The 23,038-nt window shown below is 38.3% G+C and overlaps 2 protein-coding genes across 4 annotated transcripts in view; both read left to right on the forward strand.

Annotated features, from left to right (window-relative positions):
• Positions 1–23,038, forward strand: part of LOC139939507 (homeobox protein Mohawk-like) — a 236,856-nt gene that overhangs the window by 213,185 nt on the left and 633 nt on the right. The window lies entirely within an intron of this gene.
• Positions 1–23,038, forward strand: part of LOC139939508 (uncharacterized) — a 38,036-nt gene that overhangs the window by 944 nt on the left and 14,054 nt on the right. For all 3 annotated transcript variants that reach the window (XM_071935475.1, XM_071935474.1, XM_071935473.1), the window contains exons 2-3: positions 6,439–6,561; positions 20,683–20,771. In XM_071935475.1, coding sequence (XP_071791576.1) covers positions 6,439–6,561; positions 20,683–20,771 — 212 coding nt within the window. The remainder of the gene's footprint in view (positions 1–6,438; positions 6,562–20,682; positions 20,772–23,038) is intronic.

Consider the following 23,038-nt stretch of genomic DNA (forward strand, 5'->3'; position numbering starts at 1 on the left):
ACTTACTTACCATGCATACAGCTTGTTGAATTGTTTTATAAATGCTTTCCCTTAGTAGGACAAAAGTAAGCTGCCACTAAGGGTTTAAATAGCCTATAGGATAATGCTATCAATCAATCATGGTACGATTGAACAACTTTTGTTCAATCTCTAGAAAACTATAATTTTGTATACTCTATTAATCACCTGTGTTTAAATGATTCCTGTAGCCCCCCCCCCCCCACCCACCCCATCAACTCTGCTTGAGGTTTAATTGTTACTTGATATTTGATGACATTACAATTTTGTTAATTAATTTTTAGTGATGACAGCGGGATGTTTTAGTCTCATTTTAAAACCAGGAACAAACATGAGCATGTCCAAATCTGCTCTGAAACATGGTGTCATGATTTCCAAGCCCCCCTCCCCCCCCCCCCCCCAATTGAAGCAGGTTATTTTAATTCAAGAATCAAAACAGTGTGTCAAGTGACACACAGTAACCCATCTGTCTAACTTGCATTTATTTCGGGTCTTGGTGCTGTTACGGTGCCATTTAGATGATCTTCCTGTCAAGGGAACTCAGCAAAGCTCCCACATGCAAGGGGGGCGCTAGTTGTGGGGGGGGGGGGAGGGGTGGGGGCGCTGGGGGATGTCTGGAGAGGTAACATTGCAAGATATTTGACTCCCTTGTGATGTTGGCATTAAAGGAAGGTCACATTGATCCTGGTCTTCCTCTCTTTAAGCGGTTTAGAGGAAGAATGTTTTGGAAGTTGTTTTTCTACTTCCTGATTGTGAGTCATCAGTGCAAGGTTTACTGACTGAGGGTGACATCCAATGGTACATTCACTGACGGCAGGGGGTGACCACTTCTAGAAACTATAAGGCTCCCCGTGAGCTCACGGGGGAGCCTTATAGTTTCTAGAAGTAGGGGGTGACCACTTTGGGTTCAACAGTTCCAACCTGACAGGCCTGATACTTCACGAAGGCAACGATGGTGATTGCCTCCATGCCCCTAGCCACTGCCTTGGTGCCCTTCAAATGTTGAACATTAGAAATTTACAATTTCCCTCATAGGGTGCCCTTTACCAAGGAGAAAATGCTCTGGTTCCCAAGCCCTTTTAAAAACGAAGCATATAGGCCCTGCAACCACCTCAACAAAGTTCCATGCGCCTCAAGGTTTAGGCCAGAGTTTGGTATTACTAGGGTGTCCAAGTTTGCTGGGAATTGCTGGGATGTCCAGACAGTGCAGACACCCCCTCTGGCTAACACCATGCTGACTCAAACTTGTCAGATTCCATCTTTATCACCATTTGTTCGCTATTTGTTTTTTTCTTTCATTCAAATACAATAATTGAAGGCAACATATGAAGTGTGATCCTTTTTGAAGTATGAAATATTATTGGATTTAACAGAGAATGTTAGCCTTGAGGTTGAGGAAAACTCTGCAAGGGTCAAAATGTCAGGCCATGAGCAAATTGTTTTGCATTTATAATTAGCCCTATATATACTCTTTCAGTTGGTAAGTAGTTTGCAACAGCTCAAAGAAAATAAACATGTTTTTTTTAAGACCACACAGCACAGACTTTTTAAAAAGCTCATTCAATATTCAAGAGACATTGTAGTTTTTTTTAGTATAATCCCAGACAATAATAATTTTGACAGCTTCCGACAATTTGCAGTTTTGCTGATCAGAATAGTTACTGCACTCCAACAAATGATCAATTATGTTTCCAAACTGAGACTTTAAAGAGATGTATAGTCTGGCACTCATTTCATTATTTGAATCAGTATTGGTTGGTTGCAATTACAGACAGGAGACCTAACAAATATGTCTCCAGCCCGTTAAAGTTGCACCTGGTAATACTACAGTGTGTTCCCCATCGCCAGTGTGTTTCCAACCCCATTGTTAAGCGACGGACAAAACATTTGTAAAGACTACATGAAGTGACTTGGCCATGTTGATAGGAAGCTGGAGTCATCATAAAAGGTTGACGAGGCCATACCTTGCATTCCGTCATTCATCAAGTATTTTACAGTACATGGCTTTATGTGTGTAGTGCAGTGTAACACTGAACATGGTGTAATTTGTCTCTTAGTAAGTATTGGAGTGACCTGATCTGCAGACCTAGGGACAGTAGGCCGAACATTTGACTTCCCTACAAATATTTGGAGTAGCTCTTCCAATCTCTTGATAATGTTATATTTTCATGTAAACTCAACTTAGTTTCACTATGATGGTCATTTCCAGACAGCAGTTATTATAGACTCATTCGTGTCCAACCCGGTTTGGTTAGGTTTTCAGAGCGTTCAGACACATAAACCTGAATGAGTTTTAAAACTGCCTTAAAACCTACTTTAGTGCTGTTTATGAACGACCTCATATAGCTTGCTAATTTTTGACTTGGCAAACTGCTTACCAACCAAAAGGACCTACTGTATAAATGCAAAGTATATTTAATGGCCTGATGCTTCGACCGAGTCTTTTTCAAATTAAAAAAGGCTTTGACTTGTCTGTCATACTCTTGCCTAATTTCATAGAGCTGCTTAGCACAAAAATTTGCTTAGCATGAAATTTTGCCTTGATAAAAACAGGATTACCCGACCAAATTTCTATGTGATTTTCGGGATGAAGCAAACAACAGCTGAATACCAGTAACAAGCAATATATATAAATTTCATGCTAAGCAAATTGTCGTGCTTAGCAGCTCTATCTAAGCTTTATTTCACTTGCGACTCTTGAATATGGGGATGTCCAATGTGACAGAATTCTGCTGTTCATTACATTTTGTTGTTTACCACAATTCCACACTCAAGACAAAATTGACAGGCCTGCAGTAGGCTAGTGCCACAAAATAAATGAAGAACATAAACATATGTGTAAACTTAATGTCATACAGTTGCATTTTTGAATGATTAATTTGGTGACAATCTTTATAAATATTAAAACATTTTCAAATGGGTTCATTGACCAATAAACACTGAAAATATTGCACAACCCAAATAATTGTATAGTGTACGCCCAATGTATGCATAAAATTGTTGTTGTCATTTGAAAACATGACCACAATCTATCATCAGAATTTAAGATGACCAGCCTAATACACACTTTGTTTTCCAACGCCTCTTTTCTGTGCTGACTGTATACCAGCATGCCAAGAGTGTATTGTTACAAAGTGCAGACAAATTTTTTCCTTTAGTTTTTCTGTTTATTAAGTTCTTACACAGGGAATGCCAGTTCATCGCCACAGCAGCCTATGGACTGCTTTGAATAAACAGAACCTCAATGCCCTCACAAAAGATAAAGGCCTTGAAATGGGCATACTGTTACGGATACATTGTAACCCCTCCCCCCCCTCTGTAACAATGGACGCAGTTCATACCAGCTTGAAAAGTTTTAGGATTAATACTCCAGTGCAGAGGCCACCCTTCTCCTGTTTTGTTCATTTCATTGCTTGCTCTCATTTGCATGGCCCTAGATTTTAGAGCATGCTCAAGTGGTGTTTTTGTAATGGTGCTATAGAAACTTCAGTTGATGCAATTTTTTAATTCACTTACTGTACACTCCACCAGTTTTCAGTCACCCTTATTCCTCTGGTATGGTACCTGGTAACCTCCATATGAAGATGTCTTATTATGCAAAGCTTTGAAGCCAGTGGGAAAACTAGGGTAACATTTACGGGGGTACAAAGAAGGGCACCATTTCTTCTAGGGGTACTTATGGCCAATTGAACTAGCCCATTTCGACACCCTTTTAAAAAAAAAAAGCCATTTACTGCTTTATATGTGAGATAATCCTTTGTGGGGTTAAAACCTATACACTGTCTGCATTGTATAATAGAAAAATCATTTTTAAAAAACATTGAAATTACTGCTTTTTTAATTAGCTGATAATATTATTGTTGCATTTTATTCTGGTATTTTTTTAATCTGAATGTCCAGATTCCAAAGTTGGGGGGGGGGGGGAGGGGGCTCAGGGCACAAGGACATCAACTGGGGTGCACTTGTTTCAGAGTTACAGAATTTTAAGTAATTGATAATAAAAATGACAATTTGAAAGCTCACAGATTAGGCTAAAGGCCAACCATTTCATAGTACTCAGTACGAGCCCAACAGAAAAATATTTCCAGCTGAAACACTCTTCGAGATAAAATAATCAATTGTTTATTTTGAAAATACTTTTGAAGTCCAGATAAACCACTTTATCTCATATTTTGATTGCTGCTATCAAAATATCAAAATAAGTAATGAACACAGATTATATGCAAAATTTCTTGCCAAGAAGCCAACCATTCCTTGTGTCAATAAAACAGGTTTATTGTATGGTGTGTTTTTTGTAAACTAATAAGGTTTACACCGTTCGATTGGTGAAAATTTGAGCTCAATCAGCCATCGAAGTTGCGAGATAATAATGAAAGAAAAAACACCCTTGTCACACGAAGTTGTGTACGTTGAGATGGTTGATTTCGAGACCTCAAGTTCTAAATATGAGGTCTCGAAATCAAATTCTTGGAAAATTACTTATTTCTCAAAAACTATGGCACTTCAGAGGGAGCCGTTTCTCACAATGTTTTATACCATCAACCTCTCCCCATTACTCGTCACCAAAAAAGGTTTTATGATAATAATTATTTTGAGTAATTACCAATAGTGTCCACTGCCTTTAAAGGGAACGCATTAATGTTTGGTAATCACTCTTAAAATAACCGGCATAAAACCTTACTTGTTTAGAGGTAGGCCTACAAGCTCTCAACACTATAAAGCAATTTGAGAAATATTTCACTTTGAAAGAATGACACGTGTTTTGGTAAAAAGATACAATTTTTTTGTCCATTACAATTTGAATCTGAGAAACGATTTAACTACCAGATAAGTTTCACAGATTGTGTAAGGGTTATTCTTCCAGCTTGGACATAACACTTCCGATTTTCTGAGATCTAAAAAACATAACATTATTTGAAATTAAATTTTCACAGGTTGGTTTTATTGTACATAATTAGGACAAAAACAACCAAACAGTTCCTAAAACCAAAGGTATTTGATGCAACCTTCTTGTCAAGTGCAAACCTCTACTGGTTTGCATCCCTAGCTTAATAACCAGACACCCTGAGGGTCGGGCATGAACCCTTCCTCCATGCGAGAATAAACATTCTGGAGACATTAGGGTCAGTCACCTCTGAGTACAGGATTCTTATTATTGGAAGATAGCTTGGGATAACATTATCTAAAATGTTTATTGACCCATGGGGGGGGGAGGCTGTGGGCTGAGGAGTCTTTGAGGACACGGTGGTCTTCATCTCTCAAAGTGTCTCGTAAACTCGGATTGGATTTAACCCACTTTCTTCTAAATGATGATATTGAAGGGTCGTCAACCTTTTTTCTACAAAGTCCAAAGAATCACCTTAAGATGCGCATGGAGGATATATCTTGATCCCAATGCAAATATAACATCTATTATCATTGGGTACCCACTGTTAACACATAGGACTCAAACTGCCTCTAGCCACCGGGCTAGCTAGCAGGCCCTAGTGGTAAGACAGGTGCTCTAGTAGCAATGCAAAGGTCGTGGGTTTGAATCCCACCCAAGTGATTTGCCTGCATGGGTTTTGTTCACAGAACTCTGGAAAGTACTGAGTATACATTGCTTGTTTTTTTTATCCCAAAGCAAATATAACATCTATTATATTAGACAGTCCACAAAGTGAGACCTGAGCGTCTTATCTGCCAAGCAAAATGTGAAATAACAACTATCTTGGGCATGGGAAATTTGATCATCTTGCATTATAATTGTCCTGTGAATGTTATCAACTGGAGATATATCCTTGAAACAATAGTGTACAATTATAATTTCTGTCATATATGACACTCCTGGCCAAGTTATCAAATCAGGCGGAGCTTATAAAGAATTGTATATGTTTTATAAGAATAAGCAACCATATTAAACACCTTGAATGGGGATTACAAGGTAAGGTGCCACAAATTGCTGCCAGACCATGCCAGAAACACAGGGCAAGCCCCTTCTCATAAATGCACTGGGTACTTTATGCATTACACAACACAATGGGACCTTCGGCTTTCCGTCCAATCCAAGTGTCTTGCTTTAGAACAAAAGTGTCAAGACCAGGACTCGAACCTACACTCTGCTGATCAGAAACATCAGAGCTTGAAGCCAGTGCGCTTGACCGCTTGGCCAGGGAATGCCATCATTTTAAATTTTTCATATATACATTATTACAAGCACAGAAAAGCTGCTACCTATGCCAGCATCAAATTCGTATTTTTGTTTACATTGGTAACTCGGCAAAGGTTGGTAAACTGAACATGTTGACGACAAGACAACAGGAACTCAATTGGTGCGGGGAACTAGACATAGTGATAGTAAATACCATGTAATATTTTAGGCCAAAACGGTGCCAATTTTATTTCTGTAAAATAATATATTTTTACAATTATTTTGTTCAGGATGATGATACAGCCAATGCCACAGCGAGTGTCAAGGCCACCACTGATTACAATGAAGAAATCACTAAGAAAGCTGACGCTGAAGCTGACCACCACGGTAACGGAACAACAAATTCATATGAGGTAAGGTACAACGTGTAGTTGATGGTTGCGTCACCAGTGGCAAACCAAAGGTGGGAGGGGAGGTTGGGAGCCTGAGTCCTCCTGCTCTGAACCCTTACCCCTCCTGTTGCCCCCAAATACCAAAAATGGCACAAATGAAAGGGTCATACAAAAATATCTGTCCTCCCCGAAAATTATGTATTTGCTCCTGCCATGCCCTCCTTCTCTACTAAAGATACTTTGTTACACCACTGTGTGTCACAAATGTTCACTCTAAATTTGTGCTCATTTTATTGGAACCCAGTTGGGTGTTTGACTTGATTGAAATTATAGGTAATATGAGTTCTTCAGTATTGGGAAAACACTATTTTTACGGTTACACCTTAAAGTCATGAAAACAGAAAGAGGGGAGCACACTTTAACTTCGCTAATCTGCCATTGGCACAAATTGGTAAATTTTCTGTGACTGTCCGCTTGGGAAATGGTTGCTGTGTGGACTGATGAGGTACCAGTGTAGTACGATGGGGCAGCATCTTTATCTCCATGAGCAAAATGCTTCTTAACGGACCATGTTGTTGCACGGTTTTGAATGCCCTCTAGTTCTTAATTCTTTGAGTCTTTGCAAAGAAGTTGTATTTTATTGTGGAACATTGGCGTCTCGCATTGAAAATGCTCCTTGTAAAAATGTTGTATAGATCAGTATGTTTGTGTACATATTGTACACCTGTGTTATTTTTAACAAGAGACCACAGTACGTTTTAAAACTTTCAAACTCGTAACGTAATTGCTACTTTAGGAGATGCAACGTTTTTGCATTGACTTAACGGTAGGCCATATAATTCTACGGTTTATACACACGTTATGGTGACCTGTTGTGTTGTAATGTCATGCTACATGTACATGTAGGCTAGATGTTATCTCCAACTGCCGCTGATCCTAATATACCGCGCACAATATGTCGTCTATTAACCGTGGTCTGAAAGCACTGCAGCAACCAGGCATCAAGCCATGCCCTGGATATTCCTTAATACCACGGCCCAAATGTATCGGGTGATCCCAACATGATATAGAAGACGAAGATGATGTCATAGTAGTTGTTAAATCGCACATCTGTTGTAAAGTGAATCTTCCAAGTCAAGAAGGTCCTGTGTCATGAAGGGCCTCAGGCCATTGGCTTGAGTGTTAGAGTTCAGATTGCAATGTTTCAAGTCGGTAAATTAAGCCGTGAAGGTCTCATGATAACTGGGTTACTTGCTTCTTTCCTTCACGGTGTGCCTTTACATGTGAACGTAAGATGAGCCCATGGACCTACTTGCCCAACTCATTTTGAATCCTTTCATTTGGCCATTGGATGATTGGATACAGGAATTTGGATTAAGGGTCATGTCAAAAGAGGCAATTTACAAGCAACCAGTTCCAGGCAAAAAAGATATAATCCATTCACAATTGAATGTTCACACTATGCTTGGGAATTGTAAGCGATGTTTGAAAAATACTCATGTGCTACCAAAGTTGTCCTGTAGCATGCACTCCAGTTGGTTGCCTCTTAATGCCGTGTCACACAGGGCAATTTTTAAGTCAACTTTGAGGCAACCAACTGCACTGCATGTCACACAAAGAACACAATTTATTAATAGCTGTCACTCACCATCCCAGAAAAATGATTGATAATTGAAATGTGTTTGAATATTTGAGATTGTCTGGAACTGTTTGCCTGTAATTTGCCTCATGTGACATTGACGTCAATTATGTTTTTGTCGTTAGTACAGTATTAACCTCTTTCAAAAGTCAGAGATATTCCCAGTTTTATTTTGCATTTTGCAAAGTCAGTTCCCATAACTTACTTATAGTTATCACCAATGCGTTTTTCTCTGTGACAAAGGGCACCTCCAGTAGGGAAATTATAAATTTCTATTGGAACATTCAAGGGTCATAAAGGCAATGACCAGTGCCCAATTTCATAGAGCTGCTAAGCACACAAGTTTGCTAAGCATGAAATTTCTTCCTTGATAAAAACAGGATTACCAACCAAATTTCCATTTGTTGCATATCGCTTGTTACTTGTATTCAGCTATTGTATGCTTATTCTGAAAATCACTTGCAAATTTGGTTGGTAATCTTGTTTTTATCAAGGAAGAAATTAAATGCTAAGCAATTTTTTCCCCCTTGGCCGCTCTATGAGATTGGGCCCTGGTACAACACTGCCGTCATGAAAAGTGTCAGTATCAGGCCTGTATATTTTTTAAAGGTTACCTAAATTTTAATCAAAAGTGCTATTCACACTTCAGCAATTTACAATGTAGCATGGTTGTAAAATGTAGCAATATTGTTTGACAATTTTACACCAGAGACCTTGGAAAGCACACAAGGTACACTTTGTAAAATGATACAACCATACTACAATTTAGCGAGGGACCCTTGCTAAATATTGCTCTCGTGTGAAAGGGGCTTTAGTGCCCTTCACATTGCTGAACTTCATGTTGTGCACAGTTGGTATAAAATTAGCACCTCTTGTAACACCTACAGATGCATTAATGATTATCAGATTAACCACAAGACTGTCACAAGAAATAACTCCAGCCAACTGCCTTAATTATAATCATTCATGCAATGGGATCCACCATGGCTTGAACCCCCCCCCCCCTTCCCCACCTTCTCACCGATCCAGTAAATGTTTAACCCATTACTTCATCTGAGACTGATCGGTGGTAATGGAGTCAAACAGCTGTCTCCGTAACCATGGTGATGTCACCTGCCTCCAAAAATCTCCAACCAAGATCTGCGTATCAAAGCTTCTTAGATGCGGGTTGGATGCAGAGGTTGGATGCGTCCGTGAGGATGGTAGCAGTAGAGAATGCCCCCTCTGACGCCAGTTCAAAAGAGCATGCTGGTCAGATCTACACGTAACTGTACTTTTCCCATCCTCTTTAACAGGGGCTCCAAGGTTAAACTTGGTTTTGTGATGCACTCTTTGCACAATAGATTAAGTCCTTAATACCATGGGTTTGTCCTTAAATCTTTAAGTGACTGTCCAGAAGGACCAGTTGGCTTGTCATTTCACTTGTCCATCACATTTTTCACTAGTCCACCTTTCAAGAAATAGGGATGCTTTTTAAGACTGAACTAGCCAGCTGGACCACTTTTGACTGGTCTTTATGTGTTTAACTTGCATTTGGCCAGTGGACCACTGTGTTAAGGCTAAATGCTGCTCATGAAAACCGCAGGTTCAATTGTCAATGACGTCATCAAGCGTCTTTGTATTTCATCAAAGTTTGAGCATGAAATCAGACTTTCTGCTTCCTTTCACCCATAAACTCTTGCTCATCCAATATCATCCTAAAATAATATGCAGACATTATAAACGCCAAGAACCAGATATCATGGCTGCTTCCTCAACATAGACAATCAGTTTTACAAGTAATTCCTTAACAATTTACATTGAAGACCCAATTTCTCTAAGTATACTTTAGTCTAATTTCAAACTTGCAATTAGACGTTTTAAATAGGTATCCTGCAGTACACCATGTGTACTCACTCACATGTTTTGAATAAACCACCACACCCCCCCCCCCCCCACACACACACACACGCATTCTGGAATAATGTCTGCCAGAGAATCGTATGATCATAAAGATGCCAATCTTAATGCAAAGAGCTGTTTAAAATGATCATGCCACAGAAGTCCATTAAGACATTACCCTATTTTCAAACCTTTAATTAAAAGTTCATGTAGGGTAATACGTTGGTAGTGACCACAAAAAGAAGTCGTATAATTAACGAAAGTTTATTTGTAATAAAGAGGGTAATGGTCTAAGCATCCTGCAAAATTGTTTTGACTAAAATACCCCTGTTAATTAGAACTCAAGGAAAGTATGTCTAAAAATTTGAATCTCCAAAGATTGCCTGTGACTTTTTTCATTTCTGTGGTGTTCGTTTAAAGGCTGCCCTCAATACGGCCAGAGATGCGGTTGGTATAGTCACTGTCACAAATATTCATATTCAGTGTTTTGAGGTAAAAATATGACAGTTTTGTGCTTTTGTCTCAATAAGTAGACATTGTGATCCACTGGAATTTTCACTAACTGGAACTTTCTTCACCCTGTTATTGGCTCTAAAAGATACATTTGTAATAGAGTTAAAGAACAAACGAAAATCAGTTTCAATGCGGAAAATAAATTAATTATTCTACCCAATTTCTGTTTTTTATATCATGGCATTTTATCATGGCAAGTACTTGCCAGTATTAACATCTTACTTTCCTAGTCATGATGAGAGCAGTCAGAACCATCGCCTAAGGGGAAATAAAAAACTTGATTGAGAAGATTACTGTGGCTTTGAGTTCTCAATCATGACGATGGTCAGTTATGACAGTCAGGTGGCCGATGACAGGTTTGACCATCAAACAGGATTGACCATCAAACCATGGAGGAATAATTTAGAAACATACAGTAGGAGGTCAAAGTCTGTAGTTGCACAGTTGCAAAGACCGTTTTAGAAGATTTGGCAAGCCATTGAAGGAGGTTGTGAGCACTGAAATTGATAGATTTGGCGGAAACACATTCTGCATGATCCGAACATTATAATTTTTTTCTTACACAGAGCACAGTAATGTCTGTGGTAACCCAAATATTTGTATTACCAATCGTATACCTTCTCTTTAAAAAAAGTTTGAAAATGTTCCAGACTTTCTAAGGTTGTTGGCCCTTTTCAAAACATGACTTAGGTAATGCTCCAGCTTGGGATCAGGCTTGGGCTCCATCAGTAATTTTGAAAATTAACACTTTCCGTTCAAACATGCGGATGGAGCCTATATAAGCCATGTGAGCTAGTGACGGAGCAGTTGTTTCGTGGAGGGGCTTATTTAGGCAGCTCATGAGGTGCACTTTTCTGTTGTACTACTGGAACCAGTTAATATTTCAAATAATAGTTTTTGTCTAAGAGCTCAGTTTTGTCAGCTTCAGTTTGGACTAAAATTTCTTCCCCAGGATGTGTAAAGCCAGTTATTTTCTGTCTTGTCATTTCTCTACGGTTCAACAAGCGGCTCGGAGCACCTTTAATATCTCCAAGACTCTATCAACATAATCTCTTACTGACCAGGCATACCATGCATTACTGTACCAGGTTCTAGTAGATATTCTGTCATCCCCAGCTAGCTACAGGCGCATGTGTACACTATGTATCCACGCTATCCAACTACAGCACTGTGCTCTCAGATGGTTAGGTCCTTGCTTCCCTTATAAGGGCTTGTCACTGAATCAATTTATCCTTAAATCAAAGGGATCCCTTCAGGAGCGTCTTAGGCCAGGTCGCGACCCCCCTGATGCGGAGTGCGTCAGCAGGGGTCATCCAGGGTCGGCTTTGGGTCAATCCAGGAGACAGTTGTAAGGGTCGTTTAATGGTAAAGAGTAGATAAATGGTGTTGTAATTTCACTGGTAAGTGATAGCTACTTGTCTGCAGTTGATGCCTCCAGCCAGATTTTAGATGCAGCTGGGGCTGGTTAAATCAACAAATAACGTCTCCATTAAACTTGGAAGATGGCTGTTGCTGGTGCCATTTCGTTTTAAACACACTCCTATACATTCAGCAGGTTTGGGCCGATTATAAATAATTTGCCCTGGCACTAGACGGTGAAATATTGTCTATGCATTGACATAACAAACAAGGTTGTCATAGCCATAAATCATTGGCCATAGTCTGAAGCTGTGTGGCAAGTAATCTTGAAAATTGGACGTGACATTGTTTCTTCTTCTGATGTCTTAATTCCCCTCTAAAAAATAATGCTCAGGTATGTGCTCAGTAGTTTCTTGAAAATGTTTGAGAAAAAAAGTGCAGAGGAAGATTTTGGCCCAGTTTCATAGAGCTACTTGGAAGAAGTAGCTAAGCACAACAAAATTATGCTTACCAGAACATGGTTACCACCTAAACTACCATGTCACATGTACAATCTGTGATTGGTATCCGGCGCATATTTGCTTAGCAGCAATGAAATTGGGCCCTTGTCTGTGTTTTGCTAGAATAGAATGGGATAAGCAGAAGTTTGGTGTGTGCCATTTAAATGTAGATAGTCTATGTATGTGGTATATTTGTGAATGACCAGTTGGACTTTTTGCGGCTCCTATAATATTTTCCGCTGAATATTGAAAAAGGATTATTACTTTTAATAGGGTGAAAATATTTATATGTTCTCTGCACTTACAGTAGTAATAATCGTAATAATAATAATAGCGAAAACTTGTAATGCGCCTTACATCCATGACTGGGACCCCAAGGCGCTGTACACATTAAAATACCTCAAAAAGAGGCAGAACTAACCAAAGAGCATAAAAGATTTCTAGAAATTCAAGCTACAAAAATGGACCAGCCATTAATGAAAACCACACACGACGAAATTTAAAAAGTTTTGCAAATGCACTATAAAAACATTAGTTCAAGTTACAGAAAAATAAATTAACAATTATATCAGGGGTCAATTCCACAAAGAGTTAGGACCAGTCCCAGGAGATACTTCTGTTAAGATGATATTATGTCTACAAGACAATCTGCCTGGTTGAACTTGGTTGTGTATTTAAGAACACTGTACTTTGTGGAGATATCGATGACATGTAAATATAGAAAACATGAAAAAAGACGTTATCAGACTAGCAAGATAGCCAGTCTCACTCTTAACACTCAGAAAGATTTTAAAGATGGGAATCTAGAATAAATAAAGAATATTTTCCTTAAAGGATTTGGGTACTTTTTCAAAATGTCCATAGATTAACATTAAACTTACAGGGTTAGAAGATAATGATAGTGGAAAGCTTCCCTTCAAATATTACTTACTGAGGTGCTGTAGTTTTTGAGAAATGAGTAAAACAATGTCATTAATATGTTTGTAAATGATTAAAATAATTTTCGTCTCATGAGACGAAAATTATTTTCATGACATTGTTTTACTCATTTTCCAAAAACTACAGCATCTCAGCACATAATATTTTCAGGGAAGCTTTCTACTATCATTATCTTCAAACTGTGTAAGTTTAGTGTAAATCTGTGGGCATTGTGTTTCTTGTCCTACAAAAGTTACATAGACCCTTTAACCTGAGATTTTTTTTAGGGCAAGGCAGTTTTTTTATTGATTAGGGCATTTATATTTTAGGGAAATTTAAAGTAGACATGGAATATTTCAAGGGGTACCAAGGCAATGTCAAGAGAAAAGCCAACCTTTACAATCTTATGATGGGGACATTTGCCTCTGTCGCCTCTATTCAACAGCTACTTGCACGAAAACGACAACAAGTGATCTTTGCTGAAATTAAAATGATATCAATCATTTTGAATACCCTTCTCCAGTGCTTTTCAGAAAGATTCACCAAAAGCCCTGTTATGTCATCAGTCACTTTACTTCACATGTGGGAGCTCCATTTTGTGTAGCGACTTTGTTGCAACATCCCACAAATTAAATCAAAGTGACACATGCAGATCTCAATGGTAGAAGTGTTTTAAGCAGTTCTTCAAAACTCTGTTGTTTAGTCCTAATTCTTTTGGATCGATTAGTGCAAAATAAAAAGTGTACAAACATCAACATTTTATTTAAATAATATGCAAACACATTATAAACAGTTAAATTAGCATTCCCATTAACAGAATTCACTCAAGTACCTGTTTAAGTTTTAGGTATGATGGTATTTTGAATGAAAAAAATGTGCTCAAACCAATGTTTGCAGACAAGACGAACTACAGCTTTGGTAGCTATTGAAAACAAAGTTAATTAGTTTAAATCTGATGAAAGCTCACTGATTATAAAGTTCATACCAATACCAATCCCCAGGAGAAATTTTTCTGTCTGAAATATTTTCAGTCTTCGCTCAAGTATTTTGAATTAAAAAAAGGTGACTCAAAACAACGTTCACAGAGAATTTTCCAGCTCTGATAGTTATTCAAAACCAAATTAATTAGTTTCAGTCCGAAAGTTCACCGATTATTAAATTCATACCAATAGCAATCCTCTGACAGAGAAAAAAATTGAGTTGGTGTTGAAGACCCACAAGTAATGTTGCTTATTTCAACTCCCACCATCAAAATACATTGTTCGTTGGCCCAATATAAACAAGCACATTATCCAATTCCAAGACAAAACTAATATGTTGTTGTTATGATGACCTATTTCGGTGACTTTCCAGAGCATGATTACATGGCGTGTTTGTGGGAACAATTAGAGGCTAACTTGATTCATTGGACTAACCAATGATGTAATATTAATCCTTTAATACGTGGCCTTCATGGTACAGTCCCACTCCACTAAAGACCAGACTATAGAAACCCAAACCAAGCTATACCATGTAAAGCGATATAGATTGCATCTTAGCTTTCAAGCTATGCATGGGAGAAGGGCAAAGGTCAACTTAGTTCAACAATCATTGTTCAATCACACCATAACATTATAATAGCCAGCCTAAAGATGCAATGTACTTAAATATATTTTTTATTCGAGTAAATTCTGAACATAATCTACAGAAAAAAAGTGAATCAGAAAGTGAATCAGATCAAACTTTAAAAACAAATTCTGATTTATTCATATTAATTTTCTCTATAATTTTTTGAACATTCATTATTTGTTTCTGTTGGTTATTAAATAGGTATTAATTTGTTTTGAACTAATTGTTGCTATGCTGTATGACGGTAATAGTTCAATAAAGTACATGTAGACACCTTTTTTTTTATAGAGATTTGTATTTTACATTGTGGACCTTCCAAACATGATGATAGATAAACACCTCTGGCGTGACATTGTGAATGAAATCTCAGTTGCGACCGCTAAATGATGATGATTTTATGGTGCATCTACTTTTCTGATCAGAAAACCCAGAACTTCAGTCCGGCGCTTAACCGCTCAGCCACGACATGCATGCATTGTCTCTTACTTACTTTGCATTTGTAATTAAAGGATTCAAATGACTGGGTTAGATCCATGGTTTTATATTGTTAGTGTCCCCTTCATTAGGGCCAGCCGTCAATTTCACAAAACTTAGGATTAACCTCAACTCATTTAGAGATTGTTATTACATGGTGTTACCGCAAACTCTCCTATATCTTATTTCCACCATGCAAAGTTTCAAATTCTACTTAACTTAGGATTAATCTTAGTATGAGTTAAATTCCGTATCCAAAGACGTTAGGTCTCATTTAACCCATCCTAAGTTAGGACGGGTTACTCGTCCTAACTCGAGATAGGATTAATCCTAGCGTTTCATGAAATCGGCTGCAGGTTGTCTAGCTGCCAACCTCACATCCAAAAGCCAATGTTTACAAAACTACCAATGAAATTTCTCTGACTAAAGCATTCTGTATACCACACAATGTACACATAGCTCTCAACTATTCAGTTATACATCTATCGTTACATACATGCCTTCAAGTTACACGGATCTTGACACATTTGCCTTTCAGCATTTAAACAACTCTTACATGAATGTATTATTGTACACAATTTGCTGTAAACAGAGGCCGGGTTTACCCAAGTTGAAGTTCCCATAAGTTGAATGACCACGGGGCTGTTGACCTTTTTCGAAAAAAAAAAGAAAAAAAAAGACATCCACCGAATTTATCATGAGCTCCATATCTTCCATGGAGGGTGGGGAATATTTACAATACGGATAAATCTTCTGATGTACTATTTTTCCAGGTAGTAATCTACAACAGATCTTAAATTCCCCAGGGGCTAAAGTTTGTTTGTATAACAAAAATTTAATTGGTTTTAACGGCTCCTGGCGTGATAAATGACAAACAATGAAATGACCAGCGGCAGTGTCATGTGTGAATGACTTTGGATTCCAAAATCCGGCAATTACTCCTCACCTTAGCCTTAGACATTTTCTTTGGGTTTGTTTGTGGTCAGTTCTTTAGAAATTTTTGACTTTTTGACTAATCCCGTTATGCCCTGAGGTCATATGCTTCAAATTGATGCAATTTGGTGCAAATTTTCATTCGGTAAAAGGTACAAGAATTTTGTGAGTGTGTTTTGCAAAGTGCAGTGTCAGGGGACAAAGTCATTCATTTCAGTAGTCAGTACCAATACTGCAAAGAAATATTTTCAGCTATAACATCCCTGGAATTACATGTAGGCCATGGCCTCTGGTTGCCCTGATCTTGGCCTTGGTGCCCTTTTAAATATTTCCAATAGACTGAACGATTTTCAATTTGTAAAATGGATTGGAAATTGCATTGCCCTCTCACAGGTTAACTTCCAAGCCTCTTAATATATGCTGTCAATAATAAGAAAATACCATTGAAGAAAATTACAGTATTAAGCAAGTAAAAAAAGAATCATCTTTAGCGTCCCTGGCCCGCTTTACAGACCGCCTCCTTTTTTATTTTATTTTTTATTTAATTTTTTTATGCACATTTGTTTTTGTTTTTTTGTGTTTTTTTATATGAAAAAAGGGATATTTTAAACGATCTCAGCTAAAACAATCTGATTGTCTTGTCTGAATGTCTTGACCAAAATGTTTCATTTATGTATTGTGTGTTTGAGCAGTAGAAAAAACAATGGATATTTGACATTTTAAAAAAATGGCGGCCATCTTGAAATAAAAAATAAAAAGCCCCTCCTCCTTCCTTTTTTAAGAAACCTGGACGCTAAACATGTTTCTTTTTTTACTCGGCCTTAGTTATTTTGATTGTGGTATTCAACGGGTATACAATACATGCATGAAATACTTCGCAAAACTGGAGGTTGTTTTTGTTGTCGTTGCTGACTGAAACAGGAACATCTAAATCGGTGAAATGTTCACAGGTTGGTTTGGTGGTGTCGTGCATTGAAAACTATAGACCATGTACATTCCAGCACCTTTCTGGCAGGCGAGTGTACACTGGATTCATTGGACATTGTACATTTTGTGTCATAATTTCCACATAAATTCAAGTTGATAAAATACAGACGATATTTTTGCTATAAAATATAAGATCCAATGTTTTCTTCCATTTAGCTGTGTGCAAATCATGCCTGTAGGAAGTCCAGGATGATCAATCAATTAATATTTTATTACCACTAAATGAAAAAAAAACGTTAAAATAAATGTAGTTTATCTTTAAAGCAGTCTACAAATGAAATGACCTGTCTGAGTATTTTGCCATCACAAATTACCCGACCACAAGATGTCAGGAATTTCTTGTCTCAGTTCCCGAGACAGAATGAAAATGTAATTCTATCTCTGTGGTTAGATAGAAGTTGAGACTGTGTGTATTGTGATAATTTTTTCCTAAAAAGAAAAGAAAAGATATTGTTTGTGTACACTATGATAGCAAATAAAATGTACTATGTAGCAGTCACATTTATTAGGGTAAATGTTCAATTGAATTACAATGAAGAAATTCCCTTAATTTGCAAGTAAAAAATGTCAACAATTTATTTTTCATATGCACTTTTTTCCTGAAATAAAAGTTTATTCCTACCTACCGACCCTCCTTAACCGTTTGGGAAATTTGTGAGAACTTAAATGTTTTTACCAAAAACTACTATCTTTTCAAAGGGAGACGCTTTGAAAATCCACTGACTTATTTTGATATATTCAGGGGAAACTGAATTTTAGTTGCAGGGGGATAAGGTGGTAGAAAATTATCCATTCCTGATCCATCTAAACTAGGAATTGGATCAACTTTAGAGTATAGACCTTATGCACATGACGTCATTTCAGTAGGGCGCCCTCACCTAGAGGTCAAAAGGAGGTTGTTGATTGGCCAATACTGTGTGCCGCGCGTACAAATCTATGCGTTTCGATTGTTTCGTCACCGTTTTTCCTCTAAGGCGGCTGGATGACGTCAATGCATAAGGTCTATTCCAAAAGCAAAAGCGGGGGAATTCTTTGCCAAACCAGCCTATTAAAAGACTGACTTGAGTTACTGTTGGAAATCGTTGAATATAAAATGAATAGACCCTGGAAATGGTAGTGAACTGGTTTGCAGGAAATTCCTTTTATGTTCCTGTTCTGCGGCTCCTGTGTCTAATAAGTACTTCCTGAATGACCTGAAACTCAGCTGTCAAAGATTGTGTGTAGATTGAGTCACTGCGGGAAAACAAATCTGGAAATGATTTAATAACAATACTAACGGCTTCTTATAGAGCGCTCATATCCGCTCATATCCGTCACTCAGTAACGTTCAAGGCACTTCAACATTCAGTATTCTGCAAGGTATTGTGGCTGGACGTTTTTTGGAAGTATGAGACAACTTCCTTTACATAGCAAGGTACTGTGACATAATATCCAGCAATCAAACCAGGAACACTGGGTTCTTTTACATGCACTGGGTTCTTTTACATGCATTATATAATACACATGACCAACAGATTTACATCCCATCTGAAGGACGCTAATGGTTAAAGGGAAGGTACACTATTGGTAATTGTCAAAGGCCAGTGTTCTCACTTGGTGTATCTCAACATATGCATAAAATAACAAACCTGTGAAAATTTGAGCTCAATTGGTCATCGGAGTTGGGAGAAAATGATGAAAGAAAAAACACCCCTGTTGGACGAATTTGTGTGCTTTCAGTAGGAATAAAAGACTTCTAGCTAGAAGTCTTTTAATATTTTAGTGAGAAATTACCTCTATTTCAAAATCTCTCAATGTTTTATACTATCAACAGCTCTCCAATGCTTGTTACCAAGTCAGTTTTTAAGTTAATATTTGTTTTGAGTAATTATCAAACATGTACCTTCCCTTTAAGTGACTTGCTCAAGGACACAAGTGTCATGCCTGGGATTCGAACCCACACTGTACTAAACAGATACACTAGAGCTTGAGTCTGATGTTCTTCTCCGCTCGGCCACGACACGCGGCAACCGGTACAATTGAACCCAGGATTTGTTTTACTCTTGTGCTGTCCTGATACTCCTGTCAAGGCTAGGCAGTTTTGCCTTAGTAGAGGGCACCATCATTCTCCCTTGGCATGTCGTGGTCGAGTGGTTAAGAGCGCCAAACTCAAGCTCTGGTGTTTCTGATCAGAAGTGTTTTGGTTCAAGTCACGATTGTGGCACTTGTGTCGTTTACCATAATTGCATTATCCTGTGGATGTGACATTAAGGCATAGGTCCTGTACACTAGCATTTGTAATGCATGTAAAAGAACCCAGAACACTTATTATGGAATACTGTGGGTTAACCCCCTTGTTTCTGGTTAGCAAGCACATTGTTGTATATTTGGTTTGCGGTAACACCATGTGTATATCTACGTGCCAGGTAGAGTTTGTTCTTAGAGAACTTTCTTGCTTTATTCTATTACCGCGCAGTAGATGTTCGGGGGTTTGGGAGACTTCTCAGTTCTGAAAAGAACTATCCTGCTTTTTAAACTATTACCCGGGTGAATGGTATAGAAAATAGGCTGGGACTATTACTTTAGCTTATAGGACCGTGATTAACTGTACTACCGCAGTGTCAGTTATTAAATTGGTCTCAACGTTTCGACTAGCTTGCTCTAGTCATCGTCAGGAGACTGAACATTTCTTACAGGTTTCCTCAGGCTTGCGAGCTACAATGATTAAGTTCACTTACGAGGCATCAATTCAATTGGTTTTGTTTTTTCTACCTCTGTGTAAGCTTCTACTAGCTGGTTTTCTGTAAATTTGACATGGCCCAACATTGAGCTATTGCACAGTCAGCAACTGTACCATGGCAAACAAATTGTGTCTACTCATTAACAGTATGGTAAAAAAAACCTTATAACCAGCAGATTTAGCTTGGGGTGAGCTTTCGACCTATATAGTCACCATTAACTTCAAAGCCCCATAGAAATAGAAATCATTGACCAATACACCCCATGTTCTTAGATCTTAGCCCCAAGTTTTGGGGTATTTTTCTTTTTGTAGGAACTGAGTGTGCTAACCCATATACACACAGCATTTGTTTTGGTTCTGTGGCTTTTGAACCTTTCAGAGTTTATGTATACCATGTTAGAAAAGTTTGAGAGCAGTTTTACATGCATTCCGTTCGTGTGAATATATTGGCATACTAGTCCACAGGTTAAAGGTGTGGCTTCGCTCATAAAACAAAAGTGTTAAGCCTACATGATGGTTGATCAAAACTTCAAGTCTATGAAAAGCAACAAGAACACAACTCGCTGCACAAAATCTCATGAATTTTGTCTTTCTTTTGTTCTTCCTTATAGACCCCTACTCAAAGAAGACAAGCCACGCCCATCAGAGATGATGAATCAGCCAATGGCAGCGGAGACAGCTCAAGAATACGTGCAAGGAGGTGATTGCGTAACTCAGAATTTGTCTAAATTATGTTTACCACAGGTCTCCCAATAAGCCATTTGCTTGTTAGCGGTGTTGTAGCCACGGTGGGCGGTGGTGGGAGGGCCTGCCCAGGACTCACAATTTTTGCCCAGCACTCTGACAAAAATACATTATGCTGCCCAGCACAGATTTCAAATATTGTCCACTTTGCATTGATCTGAGACACAGCTAATGATGAGGAGAATCAAATGTCACAGAGAAAGAACACGATCAAAAGGCCATTCAACTTATTGCATGGCCCCATAACGCGAACAGCTTGAGAACATGGCCCCACTACGGCAATAATGGCCCCATAATTAAACATGAATAATTTTGTTAATCCCCTTGCCCTTTGTAGACTTCCAACATAATTGGACATATTGCCCACCACTAAAATTGGTCTAGCTACAACCCTGCTTGTTAGATTTGAAAATTGTATGCTGGTAAAAATTTGCTAGCTTTGTGGAACTTAGAAGTCTAAAATATGGGTCAATTTAATCATTGTCGAAAGAATAGTGCCAAGATGATTTGTTTGGCCTAACCAGAAACAATCAAGCAAAACAACCAAAAACTTCCCACCACCGCCACCCCCATCAAAAGCAAGAACACAACAGTCAAACAACAACTTATTTTGCATCAGCCATTTTATAAGAGTTAAGCCGGGTTCATACTTCATGCGATAGGAATTTTGACGTCACAAATTCACAATGAATAATTCACATCAGTTGCCCTGTGCTGAACTCCTGTGAACATTCACTGCAAAAACAGCCCTGTGACGTCTTAATCCGAGCTTTAGTCTAGAAAAGTATATATCAGTATGAAATGTTGCTTAGAAATATCATACCTGTGCGGTAAATGACTTCCTTAACTTGTCATTTCATAAATGCTGATGTCATGTTGTCGTTAGCATACACTGTAAGTTGTTCAGTTTGCATGATTGTAAATGATCGCTAATGGTTCTCAAGTAGACACACTTGGGACTCCATTTCCATGATCGTGTACTTAATGGAAACAATTTGACTAATTTAGGTCACAACACTCTTGCCAGGTTCATACTTCCTGCGAATGCGAATCAAATTTTGACGTCACATGGCTGTTTTCGCAGCAAATGTTTCGCAGAAGTTGAACACAGCTCAACAGTTAAGAATTATTTGTTGCGAATTTGTGACTTCAAAATTCGTATTGCGGTCGCATTCGCGGGAAGTATGAACCGGGTTTTACATGTTTGTTTTAGTGTAGGGTGTTGGCCACAATTATGCATATTCACGCACCTATCCCACACTAGCTTGTACATCGGGAGAACCCTGAAGTATGATTTTTTTGTTGTTTCTTGTCTGGAGCCAGTTGCCAGAAAATTGCCCTGTGACCCTAACTTGCAAGATGAGGAAAACCCTTTGACGATATGCAAAAGGTTCACAGCACATACTGCTAACTTAAGTGTAGGGTATTGGAAAAAATTTGCATTTATCAGCACGCAATATTTCACACGCTAGCTTGTGCATCAGGAGAACCTTAAAATAGGAACCTTTTTTTTTCCATTCTTGTCTGGAACCAGTTGCAAGTAAATTGCCTCCCGTGAAATGACCCTAACTTGCAAAATGAGGAAAACCCTTTGCCGACATGAAAAGATACACAGGAGATACCGCTAAATTTAGTGTAGGGTATTGGCAAAAATTTACATATATCGGCACGCAATGCACACGTTACACGGTAAAAGAAAGGTGTTTTTTTTCACTCTCTTGTCTGGAACCAGTTGCCAGTAAATTGCCTTGTGTGACTAAAAGAAAGGTGTTTTTTTTCACTCTCTTGTCTGGAACCAGTTGCCAGTAAATTGCCTTGTGTGACATGACCCTAGCTTGCAAGATGATGAAAGCCCTTTGCCGCCACATATAAATTATATAGCAAATACCGTTAATAATAAGAAGATCATTTAGGTTTGTCCGAATCAAGAAGTTTGCAGGTTAAACTTTTCTTTTCATGTGATCGGCACACAACAGATGGGGAATGCGTTTCCATCAAGTTGATGTCAACTTGGAAAACATTCTTGTTTTTGTCGTTTTAGAACTCATGTGATGTGCATTCATATACCAAGTAGAGTTGCATTATGTAGTTAAGCCTGGAATTTAATCTTTTAGAGGGCAAGGCCATTCTCATTAGCTAAATGGCACTTCTATTGTAAAATCTAAGTTTAGAGATAATTTTTGAAGGTAAAGGGGCACCAGGGCTAAGAAAATAATGGTGGAT

This window comes from Asterias amurensis, chromosome 7 (assembly GCF_032118995.1).
Source record: "Asterias amurensis chromosome 7, ASM3211899v1".
NCBI classification, from domain to species: domain Eukaryota; kingdom Metazoa; phylum Echinodermata; class Asteroidea; order Forcipulatida; family Asteriidae; genus Asterias; species Asterias amurensis.